Source organism: Eupeodes corollae, chromosome 1, assembly GCF_945859685.1.
Source record: "Eupeodes corollae chromosome 1, idEupCoro1.1, whole genome shotgun sequence".
Lineage (NCBI taxonomy): Eukaryota > Metazoa > Arthropoda > Insecta > Diptera > Syrphidae > Eupeodes > Eupeodes corollae.
In genome coordinates this window covers 276064988-276089024 of record NC_079147.1, presented here as the reverse complement: position 1 = coordinate 276089024, position 24037 = coordinate 276064988, and the positions used below count along the sequence as shown (strand labels likewise).

General features: G+C 39.7%; 1 protein-coding gene across 1 annotated transcript in view; it reads left to right on the top strand.

Moving 5' to 3' along the window:
- LOC129940809 (RNA/RNP complex-1-interacting phosphatase) overlaps nucleotides 1-24037 on the top strand; it is a 62752-nt gene that overhangs the window by 30133 nt on the left and 8582 nt on the right. The window contains exons 3-4 of the mRNA XM_056049306.1: nucleotides 16905-17024; nucleotides 17093-17172. Of these exons, the coding sequence (XP_055905281.1) occupies nucleotides 16905-17024; nucleotides 17093-17172 (200 nt within the window). The remainder of the gene's footprint in view (nucleotides 1-16904; nucleotides 17025-17092; nucleotides 17173-24037) is intronic.

The window sequence follows — 24037 nt, the reverse complement described above, 5'->3', positions numbered from 1 at the left end:
CCGCAGCTTCATGTTCAGCATGTGGGTTTGTATTTCTCTGAGCTAATTTGCATACTGAATGCATTATATCGGGCCGTGTTGTTAGCGCTAGGTACATTAATGCCCCTATGAGTGATTGATATGCGGTGGGGTCAACCTTCCTGCAGCTGTCGTCATCACATTTGACTTGAAAGCCAGCGTCAAGTGGAGTTGCAACGGGGCGACAGTTTTCCATGTTGTACTGTCTCAAAAGATTGTTCACATATTGCTTCTGACCAACAGAAATCGCACCAGTTTCGCCCTCGCGTTCAAACTCCATTCCAAGGAAATGTTGAAGTGAACCTTTATCCACTAAATCGAAGTTAGCAGCTAGACGAACTTTGATATCATGCAGTTCCTCTTAATTTGTACTGGCTAAAATCAAATCGTCAACGTAAACCGCAATCAGATTAAAATTACCTTCGCTATTTCTCCTGTACAAACATGGCTCACTTTCACATGGTGTAAATCCAATTTGACGCAATACATTGTCAAGCTTAGTATTCCAAGCCCGACCAGACAGCTTCAGCCCGTAAATGGCTTTGTTGAGCTTGAGCACACGTTCAGGGAATTTCGAGTCTACAAAGCATTCGGGTTGATTCATAAACACTTCTTCGTCCAGTTCACTATTGAGGTAAGCTGTGGACACATCCATTTGGTGCAGGATCATTCGATGCTCAGCTGCCAATGCAATTACCATTCGAATAGTCGCGTACCGAACGACCGGCGAAAAGGTTTCATCGAAGTTTACTCCGAGCTGCTGGCTACAGCCTTTCGCCACGAGCCTCGACTTAAAGCGTTCGACACCCATCGACATCCGATGGCTTTCTTTCCAATTGGCAAATCAACTTGAGTCCATGTTTTATTTGACATCAGAGCTGAATATTCCTTCTCCATCGCTTCCCTCCATTCGTTAGAATGTGTGCATGATAAGGCTTCTTGGACACTTTCTGGAATATTAATAAAATCCTTCATTAAATTTAAAGTGTTATACTGTTTTTGTGGACGCCCAGGTTTCCCATTTCGAATTAATTTTAGCCTTCCTGGTCCAATTTTAACTCCGCTATCGACTTCGGCTTTAGGTTTATCAAACAGCTTATTTGACGAGTTGGTTGAGCCGGCTTTTGAATCCTCGTTGATGTTGTCGGCGGCGGCAGTGGCAATGGTTTGTGTCTCAGCATTGGTGGTGGTAACTTTCAAATCGATGTTGGTGGTGACGTCGGCGTTGGTGGTGGTGGTTGCCTTAGGTTCGATTGTGGCTTCAATTGTTTTTTCAGGTGACAGAACATCAGTATCTAAACAAATTAAATCTTTAATTCGCTACTTTTTAGTTTGGCAAGGGTATTTTCAAAAATAACATCTCTCCTTTCAACGACCTTACGAGAAACCGGATCGAACAAACGATACGCTTTAGAGGTTAACGAATACCCAACCATGATGTACTCCTTACCTTTGGGACGAAATTTACCATAATGCATCTTGTCTAAAGCAACTGCTGGACACCCAAATATTTTAAAATGGTGTACATTCGGTTTTCTTCCTGTCCATATTTCGTGTGGCGTCTTTTCTAAAATTTTTGTTGGAGATTTATTTCTCAAGTAGGCTGCCGTTGCTACTGCTTCGGCCCATAGCGATTCATCGAGGTTTGCATGAAGTAGAATGCTCCTGGCCATTTCCACCAGCGTACGGTTTGCGCGCTCGGCGACGCCATTTTGTTGTGGGGTGTGCACCACTGCAAGCTGCCTTCGGATTCCATGCTCATCTAAAAAATTATTAAAATTATTATTTATATATTCGGTACCGTTGTCGCTTCGTAAGGTTTTAATTTTCATGTCGGTTTGGCACTCCACCATAGCCTTAAACAACTTGAATTTTTCAAAAACCTCACCTTTAGACTTCATAAAATATACGAACATGTGTCTGGACATATCGTCGATAAACGTTACAAAATATCGGGAACCTCCAATCGACACTTTGTTTATTGGTCCACATACGTCCGTGTGTATTAATTCTAATAAATTTTTCGAGCGCGTCTGGCTAGCTTGAGGGAACGGTCGAGCACAAATCTTACCATACCATCCCATCCTCTTTTTTTTATGGATTTCTTTGCTTTGTGTGTGTCGGATTTAAGAAGATGATTGTATTTAAAAAAAATTATGATCAGGTACTTTTATTGATAAGGATTAGGAATTTATTGATAAGATTTAAGGATAAAACAATTTTGGAATATGTTAGTATAAAGGTAGACAGACAGGTAGTTTTATTGGGGTGTCTTTAAGTATAATTACTATACGGATTAAAGAGTCTTGAGTACAGGTATTTACTCTTAGATAAAAGATGAAACATTAGACTAAAGTAATCATTTAGAATTTAAACGAGCATTCTAGCAGTTGCTTTTATTTTTCAAAACAATTTAAAATGGATAATCCGAATGAGGATTTTTTTTGAACTTTTTGTCAATGCGACCACTTGCAATGAGTTTATATCTGCAGTGGAAAGTGAATACCAACTACCAGATAGAAATATCTTGGCAATAAAACAGATATTAAAACATTTTTATTACAAGATAGAAAATGGGTAGCAGCCAAAAGATAGAGAAATAACTTCAAAAAGAATGCAGAATGGCTTTGCTTATCTCTGCATATCAAAACCGGACAAACAGAAGAAGCGGGTGACATCCCATATACATCAAGAGGAAAACCAAAGAAGCCATTCAATGAGTGTGCAAAATTTACTAAGAAATAAAAACTTATCAAAGCTACAAAGGAGATATGTACAGAACATCTCTCTGAAGCTTTGAGTATAAGATTCAATAAGGACCATGAAAAGGGGAAGAGTGATATAATTCCCAGGGCCAGAAGAGCCTTCCCTCTGACGAAACGGCTGTTTTTTAGCAGTCGGCTTGACCCCAGAGTGAAGGTAATTTGCTACATGGCCCTCATACGGCCAATGATCGTGTATGGTTGTCCCGTGTGATTCAACGTTGCCCCTTCCCAGATGGAGAAGTTTCGGGTGTTTGAGCGGCAGTGTTTACGACGCTGTACCGAACAGCCGAATCTTCTTATGTGCATTACTATTCCAACGGGGTCCTATACAACGGGGCTCGAATCAACATTGCAAGAGCTATGTCTTCGACCAACAATTTAATTTTCGGGGCGTTCTATCCGAACGACGAGTATTTTGAAAGTGCACGCTTGAGCGGGTTCATTCCACCAGAGGCATTCCTCTTTTTAGACAAATGCGGTCTGATACAGGATAGATTGGCAGTTCCGTTAATCTACCACGTCAGACGAAGAACCGTGGATAGGCGACTCCCGTACAGTCGGGACGTCATGGCACAAGGCGGAGCGGAGCTCCTTCGGTTCAGTAGAGCTGTGTCCGAACGGGACCGAACTGATAGGGTGAAGCAGGAGAACCAGTTTTGGTGGCTTCAATCGGCACTTGATATTGGGTAGTCGGGATGGGGTTTTAAGCCTTGGCCGCCTTACATACTTGTTTTATAGTTTTAGAGTTTAGTTTTAAGTAGAATAGGCATGGTGGCACAAAAAGAAATAGAAAAAAAAAATTAAAAAAAAGAACATTAAAATAAAAAAAAACATGGAATAAAAAAAAAAAATAAAAAAAAGACAACAAAATATCAAAAACAAAAATGTTAGATAGTTAGATTTGCTGCTGTGGTTGTTCTAGTTTTAAGTAGTTTATAGGTAGAATAGGTAGTTTAAGTTAGTTTTAAGTTTTATATTAAGGACCTTATTTTAATTAGTTTTTTAGGTAAAAATAAAAAAGGACCTTGATATTAGTTTTTTCTCATAATTTTCTTATAAATACAAAATAAATAAAATTTAAATTGAAGTAAAATAGATCTTAGGGCCGAAAGGCATTAGTATTAAGTGTTATAGTTTAACTTAGAGTGTCCGTATGGGACCATTAAGTTAGTTGTAAGTTATGGATAATTAGGCTAGTTTTATGAATTTTTGTCTAGCTTTAAGGTAGGTTAAAGATTGAATAAATAAAAATGAATTTGGAAAAAAAAGTGATATAATTCAGGCAATATCTTCATCAAGTCCACTTCGTGTCAAAAGAGTCAAGGAAAGCATTAACACTCCCCAACAAAATCCCATAAAATACACCAATGAGAACGCATTAGCTTTGTTTTTGGATTTGGGGCTCTCAAAAGAAAAATATAAAATCCTGAGAACTTCCTTAAGGCATCACATAGATGTCTCTATCCTACAATATGATTACAGTTGCGAAAAAAGAGTGAAACTTGAAAACATAATGGATCATACAGCAATGCGACTCATAGAAAGCAAAACGAAGGATCAAATAATTGCATTTCCAAGAAGTCTAACGTTACAGAGTAAATTGGACTGCGATAGATCATCTGGACAAAGTGCCTACAAGCAAAAAATAATTACAATCGATGGTAAAACAGACGCACACATGTTCATGGCTTCAGTTGTCTAACTTCGTTTCAATTGTAGTGTATGGTGAACATTGGAGGAACCCTCGCCCATCATCAGATCATTTCTGTCGGCCCTTTATGTTCCAATATGTTAAAGAGACTAGTGACATCATAAATACCACAGTCAATAATATTAAAAGTCAAATAGCAGATATTCAACCCGCAATATATAAACTTAATGGAGAAACAACTATAACTGTGAATCACGAGTTCTTTTGTAACTATGATAGACGCAAGAGTATTAAACGAATAAACGGAAACAAAGTCTAAGTCTAGAGCATATGAGAAGCCAAAATGATGTGAAAGAACGATACTCTCCAGAAATGATGAATTTATTACACATTTCCCTGGACTTAGGCAATAGTTTTCAAGAAATTTAGTGTTTATATATTAATTTGTTTTATCTTCATTTTTTTTACTTTTGATATATCACCAAAATACATTATGTATTCTTGAATACTGGAAAATAAAAAAACATGCCTTAAGACTATTCATCTTCTCCATCTGAGCTTGATGTTTCCGAATCTTCAGTTTTTAGCAATGCAATACACTCTGGAGCTAGTGGACATCTTTTTTTACTAAGCTTTATACTTCGGCTTGATAGGTAAGGATCAGAGGAAAGTAAAAATCTGTTTATTATATCTCGATTTGAGTTTTGCCGTGAAGATTTTCGCCTAAAATGCTCTCAAAAACGCCTATATTCTTTATTACTGGGTTTCTTCAGACAACTGCCCAAGAGTTAAAATGCAAGCCTCAATAATATCCTTGCTGTGCATAAGGATTTTATGTATAGAAGGTGGCATGTATTACCAGGAACAGTTTTGAAGATAGATATCCTTTGTTTCGTTAGCGTATAATCTAAACTTCTCAGCATCAATTTCACATTCGCACGATATCACTTCAAGCAAAACACGGAAGTGATTGATTAAATCAAGATTCTGACCTGTTATTTCTGCTGTTAGTTCAGGATTTTTAAAAAACTTTCTGGCAGTGTTGCCATCATTGGTGTTACCAGCAATTTGCTTTGGCATATCAATTAAAACCACCATTTGTTCCCGAAATTGGGTTTGTAGGATTTTTTTCCTATATTTGCCACCGATTGTTTTTCCATTTCTGTTCTTGCAATCCACTTTCTTATTTCTTACTTATAAGATATATGCAAAACACACTCAAAAGCCCGAATCCACGTATGTAATGGTGAAATTCTAAAGTTGAACATTTGGTGATCTGATTGTCTTAATGCACTGTTGTTCATTTCTTTTGGTGTGGGTCCACAAATATAGCATTTTTGAGAAGAACTATACTGGGACAAAGCACTGCAAACTTTGCCATATACCATTGTCAAGAAGGTCATGTTTACAATGGACTACGACACCATTTTTCTGTAGGCTTGTTGGCTGAAGGTTAGTAATGATTTCTTTCATTTCCTGCTCCTCAGTGTTCATTAAATTAGTGTTTTCTTTTTTAAAAACAAATTTTATTAATCGGCAATACCTTGTTGAATTTGGCGTTGGGTTTTGCCACAATTTTTTTTTAGAGAAATCCTCAACCAACCGAAGTGGAACAAAAGTTACCGAAAAGAGATTTTCGTCACTATATTCTGCATCGTTCATATTCATTTCATATCTGCTTTCAGCAGAACTCCCATCACAGCCCCACTTTGATATAAGTCGCAAAGATAAAATATACGCATTAAAGGATTTTAAATGCTCAGAAAGATCATTTTTAGCTTTTATGATCCGCTTCACTGTTAAATGCAGTAATGTTTTTAATTGACTTTGAGCAAAAACATCAGTGACAGTGAATACTTCTTCTTCAGGGTAACACTCTCTTTTTGCTTCTTGAGCTAAGTAATAAGGTGGACAAACATTAGAATTTAGCTCTTTTAGTTGCTGTCGCATGGTTTTATATTGAAATGCGCTCATTTTTGTGTTCACAATGTTCAGCTGTAATTATTTTGTTTTTATATTCTTGAATTAATCTAGCTTTTTGATGTTCGTCGCTCTTTGAGGAGAACCATTTAAAAGTTCTTTTAATTAGTTAGCCGCATCCCTTTTACCAGCTGACCTTTTACTGATTTCGGCCGCAAGTGCGATTTCATTTAAAAGTTCTTTTAATAAGTTAGCCGCATCCCTTTTACCAGCTGACCTTATACTGATTTCGGCCGCAAGTGCCTGCTGGTCCGGATGGTATCCCCGCTATTGTTCTGAAGAGGTGTTCTTCATCGCTGGCAAAACCACTGCGTAAGCTTTTTCATCTGTCCTACTCCTCAGGTCTCGTTCCGAGCGGATGGAAAACGGCATTTGTCCAGCCTATTCCCAAAAAAGGCGAATCTTCCTCACTCTCTAACTACCGACCGATTGCACTTACGTCCCTCCTTTCCAAGGTCATGGAAACGCTGATTAATTATCAGCTCAAGAATATCTTGAAGAACGGAAGCTTCTTAATGACCGACAGTATGGCATTCGTAGCAATAGGTAAACTGGTGATCTCATGGTTCATCTCACCGAACAGTGGAACAAATCTTTACATAGCTTTGGAGAAAGTAAGATTATTGCACTAGATATTTCAAAAGCATTTGATAGGGTTTGGCATCAGGCTCTCTTATCGAAAATTCGTGCTTTCGGTTTGCATGAATCCCTCCTTCATTGGATTAGTAATTACCTTTCGAATCGTTCAATACAAGTTGTATTGGATGGATTCAAGTCTGAAAACCACAAAATAAATGCTGGTGTGCCCCAGGGCTCTGTTCTATCTCCAACACTCTTTCTCATTTTTATTAATGATCTCCTGTCTGCAACATCTAATCCAATACATTGTTTCGCTGACGATAGTATTCTTAGCTTTTCATATTCGTTTTCAGATTCACACCCCTCTTCTTCGGATGTGGAACTGCAACGACAAAATATGATAAGCTCATTAAATTCCGACCTAAACAGCATTGTACAATGGGGAATAAGAAACCGCGTGGAATTTAATGCTTCGAAAACGCAATGCTGTCTTGTATCGTTAAAGCGAAATATACCCCCCCTGCCATAATCCATAAATGGCACTTGCATCAAGGAAACTGAACATCTGGGTATTCTTGGTATGTGTATCACCAACCACCTTTTGTGGAACGATCACATACGCGATGTCGCCAAAAATGCCGCAAGATGTTTGGGTTTTCTAAGGCGATGCAAGAAGTTTTTCTCTTTCACTTGGAGTTTTTGAGCTAACCAATTCTATTGGACCTTACGCTTTTCTACTTTTAAAGTGCATTCTTCGAATGATTTTTCAGGTCTTCCTTTTTTTCCAATTGAGCTGGTTGAAGGAACAGTTTCAACGAATCTTTCTGGTAGTTTTGCTTCCTTATTCAACCATACCTCATTTGCATTTGTAAATTTTTCAATATTACGCCCACTACGATCCCACCTTTGCAGTATTTTACTACTTAATGAGCTTACATACGTTTGTAGCACTCTAGGAACATTGTCTGTGTCCGCCAGACCGAATTCTTGCATAATGTACACACAAATTTTTCGATTGCGATCCTCTTTTCTAGAGGCTCTCCATATATCAAATATTGCCGAGTTCTTCATTTTGCTACATATGTAGGTCAATGAAAAAAAAAAAAATTGTATGGAGTCAGCAAACAAAAGCAAGAAAAGTAAACGATTTCTAGCACAGAATATACAAACGGACATTTTAAGCACAATAACTCGAAGGATACAATTTTAAAACGCTTCCCAAAGTTAAGGAACACAAAAAAAAATCACTTTAAAGGCTATTTCTTACGCGATTTTTTATTTTTTTTATTTTTTAGTGTACAAAAAAAATTTCTTACCCAGAAAATGTGTAATAACGTCTACAAAAATAAATTAAATAATTTAAAAAAGCACAACTAATGATTTGCTTCACCACGCTGTTATCAACTTGACACAAGAAAAACAATGAGCTTTAATTTTTATTCGCTTGGACCAACCTGATGATTGTGATGCCGTAAAACGGTTAATACAGTTGTTTCTATATTTTTTTTGCCAAGTTAAAGTTGGAGATTTTACCTTTCATATGATACCAATTTTGTTGCATTCGCAAGACTTTTATTTTTCATTTTTTTTTTTCATTGCCGCTAGATTGGCAAAATTGCACACGGTGGCAGTCGTTCCATAGTTATTTTCGAGGAAGTAAGGTGCAATCACACCTCCGGACCAAATTGGTTTCACAAGTTAGTTTTACAGATGTCTAATTCCAGCCTATACTTTTGAAACCGCAAAATGGATAACCTCTTTCTTGAAAGGCACTACTTGGATTGAACTTACTATGACCGTTTTGGAAAGGTCCGTAAGGCTCTATTTTCAACTCATTTTTAGCCACTGGGTTTAAATACATGTTAAATAGTCTGGTTGAATGTGAATGTCAAAAGTACTTTTCATGTTTCTATGGACGAAAGAGGCTTTTTTTTCATGATTATGAGGTTACTTTCTTATTTAAAAAAAGCTTACTGAATATTTAAATTCTGGCTAAAAAATCGATCACCGAAATCAAGCATCAGTGAGCGTGGTTAGTAAAGGGTGATTTTTTTGAGGTTAGGATTTTCATGCATTAGTATTTGACAGATCACGCGGGATTTCAGACATGGTGTCAAAGAGAAAGATGCTCAGTATGCTTTGACATTTCATCATGAATAGACTTACTAACGAGCAACGCTTGCAAATCATTGAATTTTATTACCAAAATCAGTGTTCGGTTCAAAATGTGTTTCGCGCTTTACGTCCGATTTATGGTCTACATAATCGACCAAGTGAGCAAACAATTAATGCGATTCTGACCAAGTTTCGCACTCAGTTTACTTTATTGGACATTAAACCAACCACACAAATGCGTACAGTGCGTACAGAAGAGAATATTGCGTCTGTTTCTGAGAGTGTTGCTGAAGACCGTGAAATGTCGATTCGTCGCCGTTCGCAGCAATTGGGTTTGTGTTATTCGACCACATGGAAGATTTTACGCAAAGATCTTGGTGTAAAACCGTATAAAATACAGCTCGTGCAAGAACTGAAGCCGAACGATCTGCCACAACGTCGAATTTTCAGTGAATGGGCCCTAGAAAAGTTGGCAGAAAATCCGCTTTTTTATCGACAAATTTTGTTCAGCGATGAGGCTCATTTCTGGTTGAATGGCTACGTAAATAAGCAAAATTGCCGCATTTGGAGTAAAGAGCAACCAGAAGCCGTTCAAGAACTGCCCATGCATCCCGAAAAATGCACTGTTTGCTATGGTTTGTGCGCTGGTGGAATCATTAGACCGTATTTTTTCAAAGATGCTGTTGGACGCAACGTTACGGTGAATGGCGATCGCTGTCGTTCAATGCTAACTAACTTTTTGTTGCCAAAAATGGAAGAACTGAACTTGGTTGACATGTGGTTTCAACAAGATGGCGCTACATGCCACACAGCTCGCGATTCCATGGCCATTTTGAGGGAAAACTTCGGAGAACAATTCATCTCAAGGAATGGACCGGTAAGTTGGCCACCAAGATCATGCGATTTGACGCCTTTAGACTATTTTTTGTGGGGCTACGTCAAGTCTAAAGTCTACACAAATAAGCCAGCAACTATTCCAGCTTTGGAAGACAACATTTCCGAAGAAATTCGGGCTATTCCGGCCGAAATGCTCGAAAAAGTTACTCAAAATTGGACTTTCCGAATGGACCACCTAAGACGCAGCCGCGGTCAACATTTAAATAAAATTATCTTCAAAAAGTAAATGCCATGGACCAATCTAACGTTTCAAATAAAGAATCGATGAGATTTTGCAAATTTTATACGCTTTTTTTTTTTAAAGTTCTCAAGCTCTTAAAAAATCACCTTTTAGAAAGATGGGGGACCGTCTCGAAACCTACCGCGTGCTGTTGCCATGTGTTCTTTCTTTCTGTTGTTCTTTCTCTTCTGTCCTTCTGTCTTGTATTAATGTCTTGTGTTGTTATCACCTTACATAGCCTAGTTGCTCAAGGTGCTGTGTTCTCTACTCTGCACATTAATGTGCTGAGTAGTGTGAAATGTAATGTAAAAGTAAATAATAATGCCAGGGAAGAATACCTAACAGTTTGTTATGTTGGTTATCCTTAATGTTCCTATTTTCGATATTAAAAACAAACTTATATTTCTACAGAGATTACAACACAAAAAACTCCTTTTAATAGCCCTCCTGCACACTCCTAGTTTTGGCCATATTAATAAAAACAAACAATATTACCCACTATTTGTTACTGCCACCTTTCCTACCAGGGGACAAATATCAATAATAATAACAAATTTCTGCAGTAAAAGCAGGTGAAGTGTGGACGTACGCGAAGCAGGAGTCCAAAACATTTCATATATCTTATGAAATTGGTTACCGCCTTCAGCAATAACTATAAAATTTAACAAAAGTCTGCGACAACCATTGAGTGGAGTATTAACACCTTAAGGCACAGCAATGGCAATCATTGGTTTGTCTCCACAGTTGTCAAGTAAAGTATTATAGCTGCAGAGGCAGCTTCCTCCTTAACCGTTCAGTTCAGGCCCACGCAACAGATTCACTTTGTATCATGCTGGTAAATTGGTATTACTTAAAAATGTGGTTGCTTTGAAAAGTGATTATTTTCTTTTATTGTTCATTCAATATTAACTTAAAAATTTATTATTTGCATTTATGTATTTACAAGTAGTTATGTAGGTATAATTTTTATTAGTTTTTTTTATGCGTTTTTGTTGTTTATGTTCGAACTTATTTCTTTGAATTTCGAATGTCTCAAAATATCGTCTCTGGACAGAAGAGGTTAAAGGCTTATTTATTAATTTAACCATGAACTAATTTATCTGTTGATAACTTTTATTTTATATATTTATAATTGTTAATTGATATCAACAATTTTCAAAACACTTGTGTTAAAGGTCACAAATTATAGAATTGAATAGCGTTAAAGAAGTAGAGGGGGAGAGAGGTGTTTCCACTAAGGCACCCCTCGTTATGCAGACGGCAGCGGAGGAATTCCCGAGATGGAATGAACGGTGCGTCTACAGTTCCAGTACAGCCCAGGCCTATAAATTAGCGGCTCCCCATCCTTGGAGTTATACTAAGGATCTGGCCCTCCAGGTTGGGAGTTGTGCCGTCGGGTTGACTTCCCGATGGCCACGTACAAATATCATAGTTGCGAAGCACCAACAAGCCTCGGATACGGACGTATTTACTGTTGACAACCTACGCAAACAAATTAAGGACAACGAACTTCGGATATGCACGTGAAATGTTCGGTCCCTTAACAGAACACGTGCGACCGAAGAATTAGCGGAGGCCCTAGACTGCTATAAAGCAGATATCACCGCCATCCAGGAAATATGATGTGATGGGCCGGGCAAAAAAAGGATGAAAAACTGCGATATTTACTATGGTGACTCCTACCACGAAAACCAATAGCGATTATTTCGATGCGGCTTCGTCATTGGAGCCAGACTTAGGCAAGAAGTCTTGAGCTATAGGTGCATCAATGAACGCCTCATTAAAATAGTCCTGAGCGATTTTAATGCCAAGCTAGGAAGGGAAGACATCTTTGGTGGAATAATCGGGAAGAACAGCCTGTACGACAATACTTCCGACAACGGATTCAGGCTCATAGATGTTGCTGCGCGGCGAAACATCATGGAAACTTTTAAGCGTTTTCCCTACCTCAACATCTAAACGATGATTTTTTAAGAGCTTGAGAACTTTAAAAAAAAAAAAAAAACGCATAAAATTTGCAAAATCTCATCGATTCTTTATTTGAAACGTTAGATTGGTTCATGACATTTACTTTTTGAAGATAATTTCATTTAAATGTTGACCGCGGCTGCGTCTTAGGTGGTCCATTCGGAAAGTCCAATTTTGGGTAACTTTTTCGAGCATTTCGGCCGGAATAGCCCGAATTTCTTCGGAAATGTTGTCTTCCAAAGCTGGAATAGTTGCTGGCTTATTTGTGTAGACTTTAGACTTGACGTAGCCCCACAAAAAATAGTCTAAAGGCGTCAAATCGCATGATCTTGGTGGCCAACTTACCGGTCCATTCCTTGAGATGAATTGTTCTCCGAAGTTTTCCCTCAAAATGGCCATAGAATCGCGAGCTGTGTGGCATGTAGCGCCATCTTGTTGAAACCACATGCCAACCAAGTTCAGTTCTTCCATTTTTGGCAACAATAAGTTTGTTAGCATTGAACGATAGCGATCGCCATTCACCGTAACGTTGCGTCCAACAGCATCTTTGAAAAAATACGGTCCAATGATTCCACCAGCGTGCATGGGCAGTTCTTGAAAGGCTTCTGGTTGCTCTTCACTCCAAATGCGGCAATTTTGCTTATTTACGTAGCCATTCAACGAGAAATGAGCCTCATCGCTGAACAAAATTTGTCGATAAACACATTTCGAACCGAACACTGATTTTGGTAATAAAATTCAATGATTTGCAAGCGTTGCTCGTTAGTAAGTCAATTCATGATGAAATGTCAAAGCATACTGAGTATCTTTCTCTTTGACACCATGTCTGAAATCCCGCGTGATCTGTCAAATACTAATGCATGAAAATCCTAACCTCAAAAAAGTCACCCTTTACAAAGGAACTTGGAGTTCTCAAGATCAATCCACCATCAACCAGATTGACCATATTGCGATCGACGCCAGACACGATTCCAGCATCATGGATGTGCGAACTTTCCGGGGAGCTAACATCGACTCTGACCACTACCTCGTTGTAGCCGAGGTAGCACTTCGGGTTTCCAGACCCAAAGCAAAACAGGGAGGTGCTGGAAAAAGGTACAACGTCGAACGGCTACAATGGCCAGAGATCGCCAAATCCTTTTCCGACCGAGTTACAAGTAACCTCTCTCGACGTTCTCTGCCGCCAACACAATGTATCGAAAACCAGTGGCAACTTTGCCAAGGTGCAATCAGAGAAGCCGCCTCTGATGTGCTGGGTTTCAAACAGCCACCAACAAGGAACCCCTGGTTTGATGAGGAATGTCGACAGGCAAATGCAGCCAAACAACAGGCACGCAAAGCGGCGCTGCATAAAAAGACGAGAGTTGCTCATGAGCTCTATGAGCATAAGAGGCGAGAGGAACGCCAAATTCTTAGAAGGAAAAAGAGAGGGCATGAGAAGCGTGCGGTCGAAGGTTCGAAAAGTTCGAAATTTTTATGAACAAGTGAAACGAAATTCACAGGTTATTATTTAACGACGAAACCCAACAATCCCGTCCTCCCGATTTAGACGAAGTAAAGATTGCTATATCTAAGCTGGAGTCTAATAAAATTTTCTCTGCCGTAATGTGTGAACGTCTAAAGCCCATCGTCAACAACCTGATATGTCCTTATCAGTGTGGTTTTAGACCAGGAAAGTCCACAGTCGATCAAATATTCACATTACGGCAGATCCTGGAAAAAACCCAAGAACACCACCATCTTTTCATCGATTTCAAGTACGCATATGATAGCATCTACAGGGTCGAGCTGTATAGAGCCATGTCTAGTTTTGGCATCCCCGCCAAACTCGTCCGAGAGAACTCACGCTGCTTCATAAAGGTTGGAAACAACTTAACAGAACCTTTCGATGTCAAAAAAGGTTTTAGACAAGGTGATGCCCTGTAATGCGATTTTTTAACATCCTGCTTGAAAGAATAGTGCAAAGCTCACACGTCAACACTAGAGGCACAATCTTCCAAAGGTACATCCAATTACTGGCATATGCTGATGACATTGACATAATCGGAAGAACTCAGCGTGATGTCAATGGGACTTTTGTGAGTATTGAGGCAGAGGCGGCAAAAATGGGTTTAACGGTTAATGAGGGCAAAACAAAGTACATGCTATCGTCAAGAAAGGAAACACCGACGTCTTGGTGAAAACGTCAGCATCGACAGACGTAACTTTGAGGTAGTCAAGGACTTCGTCTACTTAGGCTCCGCTGTAAACGCAGAAAACAACACCAGCGCTGAGATCAAACGCACAATAACTCTTGCTAACCGCTGTTTCTTTGGACTAAGAAAGCAATTGAGTGGCAAAGCCATCTCTCGAGGGACCAAAGTGTCGCTATATAAGACCTTTATCATCCCCGTCCCGCTATGCGGTGCAGAAGCATGGACTATGACAAAATCACCTTGGGTCGTTTCGAGAGGAAAGTTCTTCGTGTGATCTACGGTCCCGTATGCATCGAAGGGGAGTGGAGAAGAAGATGGAACGACGAGCTGTACGGGCTGTACAGCGACGTAGACTTAGCCAGAAGGGTTAAAGTCTAACGGCTAAGATGCCTGGGTATGTAGTGCGCATGGAAACCAATGCTCCGGCCCGGAAAGTGTTCGAATCCAGTTGAAAGTGATCTCACCCAACTTGGAGCGCAAAACTGAAGACATCTAGCTAGGAGCCTACATAAGGTCCTCAATGCAAATCTTATGAATAATGTTTGTGAATTTTCGATCTTATCATAAGAGTTTTTAGAAAAATACAAACCCAATTTGGTTATTATCCTTGATTCCACTCATTTTAGATGAAATATCGTTACCAGGTCTATATTTGCAAATCACTCTTAGTTTTGAACAAAACGCTAGTTAGTTTAGGCAAGGTTGTCCGTGATGGAGTAGGGACCACTTATAACAGTTTATTGGCTCATTGTGATATTACATGAATCTTAAGGTTTTAAGGTTTTCTTCTAAGCTCAATGAATCCAGTTTGAGTCCTTACGAAACGTCCAACACTGATTATGTTAATTCCTGCGTTTTCGAGGAGGTGAAGAATTGTTTTCTACTCTTTTTCAAGTCATTGGAACTGTCGTACTTTACTATTAGACTGTGCCCGGTTATGATACCGAATATCGAGCTTATATGCGATTTGCTTAAATCAAGTGTAGGCCAGATAATTACCTTCTTAATAGCGTCTTGCGTTAGCGTTTCCATGTAGCATTAACCAAACGTGGTAGAATGGATTGTACTGTACCGTTTCTGGCTAGTCCATCTGCCTTTCAATTTTCTGGAATGTTTCTATGGCCTGGCACCCAGCAAAAGTTATATTTAACTCGTCTGCAATCCAGAGAAACAGAGTCCAGAGATTTGATAGCGGCCTGACTGTCTGAAAAAAGAAATAGAAATCAGATGTTGATATCTCGTTTTCTTTAAGCCACGACAAGACTTCTTTTATCGCCAAAAGTTACTCCTGAAACACGCTAAAATTATTAGGAAGGCGCAATGAGAGACTTAATTTTAGTCGTTCAGAGTACCCATCTCCACTTACCCCTTCATTTGTTTTTGATCTATCTGTGTAAAAGTTTATTGACTCGTCTTCCAAGAAGGCCTTACTTCCCAGAGAAACCTCGAAGGTATAGAAATTCTGGAAGTTTCTTTCGAATTGCAGTTTAGAGATGGTGCAGACTGTTTGCTTTGGAATGGATTCTTAATACATAAGAATTACGGAGTGGCCATTGTTGTTGTTAACCCACTGCGAAGAAGCTTTGAGGCGAATAGCAGAACTCGAAGCTATTTGTTTGCTAGTATCCAGTGCCGTAGATGTGGTCGTTCAAAGCGATCCGCTTATACATAGTCAAGCTCAACTTTGGACTTCATTTAGATTGTCTAAGGCGTTTTAGGGTGTTAATATAATTTCCTGCTAAAGCAACGTCATTCGAATAGGCAATCACTCTGAAACCCTCCACATCTAGACCAGTAAGGATTTAATTTACCATCAGGTTCCAGAGAGAAATAAAAACACACTACCTTACGGTGTCCTTCTGCTAACGAATCTTCAAGCAGCAAAGTCGCCCAGTTTTGAGTTGATTATTCTGCTAAATTAATTAACTCATCAAGCGAACCCTCTACGTTCAGAATTGTTAGTGCAGATGTTAAACGCACGTTGTTAGAAACACCTTCAATGTCAAGGAAATCAACTATAGTTAACTCTCTACGATATGGAGGGAGTATTCGATGGTGTGTACTAAGGTGTGACACGCCGCCGTTTCCACCGATTCGTCAATACAGTAGGAATGTTGGGACATAAACAGAAGTCTTGTATGAATACTTGTCCTTGAATGGATATCAATCAATCTTTCTAAGGTCTTAAGAAGGAATGATGATAGACTTATAATTTTTTTTTTTTTTAATTATCACAATTTTTATTGTTTGAGGATATTAGATGATGTATTTTTAAATTGCCTGCTGATTTAGACTATTTGTGAACATTAATAGCTTCATAATGTGTTTAACGAAATGTCTTGAAAGTAAACCCTCCAGTTGACTACTTTGCGAAAGGCTGATCATTTCCATTTTCACGATTCGCTTTTCAATGAGATAAACAAGATTCCATTTTATTTAAGAAAACAAACACAAAGATTCAAATTCCATTTCTCACTTTTGTTGATTGATTAAATTTATGTTTACTTTCTTTCTAGCATATCGTTAAATTCGTACCATCCGACATACGTTTAGACTGTTATTCACTTCTGGATAAAATTCCTGATTTAGGATTGATAATTGATTTGACAAATACTAATCGTTATTATGATCCAAATGTAAGTTTATTCTTTTAATTATACAGCAAGAGCCTTACTTTAAATTTTTTGTATGTATTTCCATTTAGACTTTCCGACAAAAGGGCATTGGCTATGAAAAACTTATGATTCCAGGTCATCAATTACCTCAACGACAGTTTGTAGAAAAGTAAGTACAGTAAAGTAGAATATTATTTTGTGCTCAGAAGTACAAAGTTTGAGTCTCTAACTAGTATTTTTTGTGTTTCCAAAGGAAAGCCTTATTTTTTGATTTAGTCGAAAGTTTTTTGGCTTTCCATTTTGACTTGATGTTAAGGGTGATTTTTTTTAAAGCTATAGGAAAGTTTTTCAAAAAAAAGAACACATAAAATTCAGAAAAATGCATGAAATTTTTATTTGAATCGATAGTACGGTCCATATAATTTAATGTTTGAAGATTATATTATGCAATTATTGACCTTGGAAGCGCCTCAAATGGTCCATCCGTTTAGTCAAATTTTGGCATACTCTTTTTCCAACATATCATCCGGTATTTCACGAATAAATGCTTTAATGTTGTCTTGCAATGCGTCAATTGAAGCGGACTTGTCTGTATAGATATGACCTTTAACATAGCCCCACAAAAAATAGTCCAAAAGCGTTAAATCGCACGATCTAGACAGGCAATTGACCGGTCCCGAACGTGAAATAAAATGTTCATTAAATTCACTTCTCAATAAGTTCATTATTGCGCGTGCTGTGTGGCGTATGGCACCGTCTAGTTGAAACCACATGTCATGCAAGTCAAGCTTTTGGGCAAAAAAAAGTTGGATATCATCTCATTGTAGCGCTCACCATTCACAGTTACGTTACGATTCGCATCATCTTTGAAGAAGTACGGTTCATCCCAAAAATCGCACCAAACTGAAACTTTTTTTGGATGCATTGGTAACTCTTGCAATGCTTCTGGCGGATATTAACTCCAAAATCGACAATTCTGCTAATTAACGTACCCATTCAGCCAAAAATGAGCTTCGTCGCCAAACACAATTTTTCTGTAAAAAAGTGGATCTTCGGCCAACTTTCGAAGAGCCCATTCACCAAAAATTTTACGTTGTAGTAGGTCGTTCGGCTTCATTTTCTGTATTTTGAAAGGCACACCTAAATGCTTCCCCAAATTCCCAACTTGTTGAGTAACAGAGGGCCACCTGCTGCGAACGGTGATGTTCATCATTACCACTAACCGCTTAAGCTACGATATTTTCTTCAATTCGCACTCTACGCAAGCGTGTTGGTGGTTTAATGTGTAACAATGTAAATTTGGTGTGAAATTTGGTCACAAAAGCCCGAAAAGCCACTTCAGTGGGTCGATTAAACTAAGCATAAAATGGAAGAACCGCGCGATGAACTTTCTTAAGTTATAGTTATAAGTTAAGTAGGTATGTAGAGATCGCTGTAAAACGCCGTCTGTACCATAAACTCGTTGGACCTATTTATTGAAAAATAAAAAGATAATATAATTAAGTATTTATATTAATAAAAATACTTATGAGAGCCATTTCGTCGCATTCAGAAAGGAAATAAGTCTTTGAGTATCGTCTCGGATACTTCATCAAGATCTTTAAGAAATGCCCTTTACAAGTTGAACATTGGCAAGACTGGACATTTTCAGAGAAAGTGAATCAAAGTTTTAGAAACTTTACAAATTGCATTGACCCTACATATGTCATGTCCTGGTCTGCATAAAAGTTCGATAGAACGGTTTTTGCTATAAGTAGGCCATATCTTCCTTAATAAGGTACAGGCCGTATGAGTGTTCCACTTGCGGTTGGATTCTGTAAAAAAATATCAGACAATTTTTACCTTCATAGTACCAAGAGGAATATTTACCCTTTCCACAAGTGGGCTATGGAGGATCGATCCTTGCCGGGCCAACTAATCAGCCAGTTCATTTCCATCAATACCCCTATGACCTGGAACCCAAAAAAGAGTGCCACGGAGGTTGATTGAACAGTAATGAGGATGTTGTGGCCGAATCGAATCGGCTGTCAGTGCAGGTGGAAGTGTTTGTATTTTGGTTAAAGTTCACACTCTATCCTTACTTACTTACTTAAGGTGGCGCTACAGTCCGGGGTGACCTGGGCCTCAACCAAAATGCGTCTCCAGCCAGCTCGGTCCCTAGCACCTAGCTAGCCGTCTCCAGTTGGTTGGCACCGTCCCTCGGGATTGGATTCGAAGACCTTCCGGGCTAGAGCGTTGATGTCCATTCGCTCTACATGACCTAGCCATCTAAGACGTTGGACTTTAATTCTGCTAACTAGGTCAGTGTCGCTGTACAGCCCGTACAGTTCGTCGTTATATCTTCTCCTCCATTCTCCATCTATGCGTATGGGACCAAAAATCACCCGAAGAATTTTTCTCTCGAAGCATCCTAAGACGCTCTCATCTTTCTTTGACAGGGTCCAGGCCTCAGCGTCATAAATGAAAACCGGGATGATGAGTGCCTTATAGATGGTGATTTTAGATGCTCGAGAGAGAACTTTACTTTTCAATTGCCTTCTTAGTCCAAAGAAGCAGCGATTTTCACGAGCTATTCTTCTTTTGATTCCAGCGCTAGTATCGTTGTCTGTGTTAATAGCGGTGCCTAGGTAGACAAAGTCCTTAACTACTTCGAAGTTATAGCTGTCCATGGTGACGTTTAGTCCAAGACGTCGTTGTTCAATGTCCTTTTTTGATGACAGCACAAACTTGGTCTTGCTCTCATTGACCACCAAACCCATCTTCTTCGTTTCCGTCGCAATGCTCAAAAACGCTCCACTCAAGCTTCGATCTACCAATTATGTCAATATCATCTGCGTATCCGAGTAATTGGATGGACCTTTGGAAGATTGTGCCTCTAGTGTTGACGGTTGAGTTTTGCACAATTCTTTCCAGAACGATGTTGAAGAAGTCGCATGACAGTGCATCGCCTTGTCTAAAACCTTTTTTGACATCAAATGCATCGGTAAGATCCTTTCCGACATTGATAGAGCAGATTGAATTCTCCATCGTCATTCTGCACAACTTCTGGGTTTTTTCCAAAACCTGCCGTAGTGTGAATATTTGGTCGATATAGGTCTTTAATAGTCTGAAGCCACACTGATAAGGACCTATCAGGTTGTTGGCTTCAGAAGTTCACATAATACGGCTGAGAGGATCTTATATGCAATGTTAAGGAGACTGATGCCTCTGAAGTTGGCTTTGCTTTAAATAGTTCCATAGCGATGCCATCAGCTCCAGCAGCTTTGTTTGCCTTCAGTTAAGATATAGCTATCTTCACTTGGTCGAGGTCGGGTAGGCGGTATTGTTGATCTGAGTCGCTTGGTTGATTGGCTCTATCTCCCTTACAGCGGAATTCGGTTCGTCATCGCCCTTATATAATTTGGAGAAGTGATCTTTCCATATTCTCAGCATCACTACGGTTCTACTACGATGTTCCCTTGATCGTCTTTTACAGGCTTCGGTTCGTGGCTAGTACCCTTGGGAGGTGTATCTCCCGATTGTGCTACCAAAGACGTCTTCTCTTCCTAGCTTGGCATTAAAATTTCCTAAGACAATTTTAATGCCATAGCCAGGGCACTGCTCATAAATCTTGTCCAAGAGCTCGAAGAATATGTCTTTGGTGTCCTCATCTTTCTCCCCTGTTGGGGCATGCGGGCATATGAGGCTTATGTTGGCGAATTTAGCCTTGATGCTGATTGTCGTGATGCGCTCGCTCACACTGTTGAAACTCAAGACTTTTTACCTGAGCATAGTTCCAACAACAAATCCACCCCCAAATAGACGCTGTCTTTGTTCTCGGTAGCAGTCGCCGTAGTACATATCGCAGCCTTTTAGTTTGCATTTGCCCGGTCCATCCCATCTCACTTCTGGGATGGCGGTAATATCTGCCTTGAAGCTTTTTAGGGCTTCCGCTAATTGTTCGGCTTCACGTGGTCTGTTAAGGGACCTTACATTCCACGTACAGATCTGAAGTTCGTTGTCCTTATTTCGTTTGCTTGGGTTGTCAACAGTGAATCCGTCAGTATCCAAGGCTTGTTGGTGCTTCGCAACTAAAGGTATTTCTTACGTGGCCAGAAAGTCACCCCGACGGCACAACCCCCAACCTGGAGGGCCAGATCCTTAGTATAACTCCAATTAAGGAAAGCCAGATAATCCAATCCTTATAGGCCTGGGCTCCGAATAAGTCGTAGGAGCCCTATAAGGTGTTCACTAAGTAGTTCAACCTGACTGGAACATTTCGATATTTCGTCCGCTGCATGCCGTCTGGATAAGGAGAGGTGCCTTAGTGGAAACACCTCACCCCCTTTCTCGTTTAATGCCCCGAACAAGTTTCCACTGGAGATGGAACTCAATCTCCAGTTAAGGTACTAGGCACATGATGTTCACCGCAGGGAGGTGAGATTAGGAGTTGATAGATAGAGGTGGCTTTTGAGAAAAACCTGTGCACGATTATGTCCTCTTGAATTCACATGTCTACCATTTGAAAATCACAATCTATCCTTGACCTATCAAAATGCCAGTCCTACAGATATTGGTATCGAAGTCTTTAGTAACCATGCAATGATGAGTTTAGTAGCATTTATATGTCTGTAGAAATATAAACACTTATCTAACCAGATACCGAGGTACTTCACTACACTTTTGCTCGCTAATGGCTGCCCGTGAAGATCAACGATGACCATCTTGAGTCAATTCTTGCACCTATCCCTCGTGACCCCCGCCAACGGAGTCCGGAATAGAATTGTCTCCGACTTCTGGACATTTATTTTCAGTTTCCAGTCGTCGAAATATCGCTGAATCTTGTCGAAATCACGCTGCAAGAGAATTCTCATAACTTCAACTTTTCGGGCCGTTCTGTACGCAATTAGATCGTCGGCGTACGCAATTGCCTTTGTAAGACTACCTATCAGATCGCTGGTGTAAATGCTGAAGAGAATCGGCGAATTCACCGCTCCCTGTTGAAGACCCTTTTTAATTGAGAATGTTGTGGTAGAAGTTACATTGCCACTTTTGACAACAAACTTTCTACCGTTAAGCATATCATAAAGTATATACTACAATGGCTTGCTTATGCCAAGCCTGCTCAGTTTTAGGTAAAGACCCTCTAACCATACGGTGTCAAAGGCCTTTTTCAAATCAACCAGAACAGCACCTGTGCATTGTTGTTTTGATTTATTCCATTGAATATCAGAAACGAGTTTAGACGCATCATGAATTGTGTCATGACCCGCCTTGAACCCGAACTGTTTATCCGGAATTATTTTGTTGTCCGCAGCCCACTTAGTCAGAGCCCTATTAATGATCTTTTCGAAAACTTTGCTGATGCTCGGAAGAAGACTTATCGACCGAAGATTTGACGGGTTGGAGTTGTCCTTTCCCTTTTTCGGGAGAGGATGAACCACAGCGGTCTTCATAGTGCAACATTGGTGTTACCATTCCTAAACCAAAGCTATTTTGAGACATTCCTATCCTTCCGTTGAAATCGCCAACAAGCAATAAATCGATGATCCAAAATAGTTTAAGGAATCCCGTAGTTTATCATAATCTGTCTGCCATTAAAGGAATCCAATTAAAATTCTCAGACGAGGCTAAATATCTGAGTCTTGTCTTAGACAAAAAACTAAATTGGAAACGCAACGTACAGGAAAGAGTCAAAAAAGCTACTGTAGCTCTCTTTTCTTGCAAAAGAGCTATTGGTAATAAATGGGGCTTACAGCCCAGAATCACGCATTGGCTATACACATCTGTAATCAGACTGATTTTAACGTACGGGGTGGCAGTATGGTGGACTGCTTTAGAGAAAGGTATAAACAGGAATAAGCTAAATAAAGTCCAACGTTCAGCCTGCCTGTGTATAAGCGGATCGCTTCGCACGACCCCGTCTGCGGCACTGGACACCTTGCTCTACCCTACACCTCTTGACATATTTAGCAAACAAATAGCTGTAAGCTCTGCTATTCGCCTCAAAGCTTCGTCGCAGTGGACTAACAACAACATTTGCCACTCCGTAATTCTTAGGTATTTAGAATCAATTCCAAAGCACCCAGACTACACCATCCCCCAACTGCAATTCGACAGAAATTTCCAGATTTCTATACCTACCAGATCTTTTTGGAGGATAGGACTGAAATTAAGTCTCTCATTCCGCCTTCCCAATCATTGCAGGCGATAAAAGAAGTCTTGTCTTGGCTCAAAGAAAACGTAATATCAACATCTGATATCCGTATTTTCTCTGATAGCCAGGCCGCTATTAAATCTCTGAACTCTGTCTCTACAAACTCTATAACAGCCCATAACTGTCGATCATCTCTAATGGAGATGGCGCAGCAGTTTAATATTCACCTATGCTGGGTGCCGGGCCATAGAGACATTCCAGGTAACTGTAAGGCAGATGAACTCGGCAGGAACGGTAGAGTACAGCCCATGCTACCACGTTTGGCAAGTACTGGCATACCAATCGCTACTTGTAAACTGCTGCTAATGCAAGACGCTGTGAGGAGGGCAGGCACCAGGTGGAACAACATCACCACGTGTCAAGTCACAAAAAACATTTGGCCAACACTGGATTTAAAACATTCAAGGTGCTTGCTCTTTCTAAGCAGATCGCATATAAGCTCGATAATAGGTGTCACAACCGGACACTGTCTAATAGGAAAGCACGCCACGAGACTAGGCGTATTCTCAAATGACTTTTGCAGAAGCTATATGGACGAGGAAGAGGAAGAAACGGTTCTTCATCTTTTCTGCACATGCCCTGCTCTAGCTCGAAAACGCAAGAATTACCTGGGATAATTCTTCTTTAACGATCTAAACGATCTAAATCACATCGGTATAATCAGCCTCTCACGTTTCGTAAGGGACTCAAGCTGGTTCCATTGAGCTTAGGAGGAAGCCTCAAGATTCATGTGGTATCACAATGGGCCATTAAACTGGCCTAAGTGTGTCCGTTTCAATCTTGGACAGCTACTATAACCGAACCTAACCTAACCTCCCGTTTAGTTTAAAAATGTTTT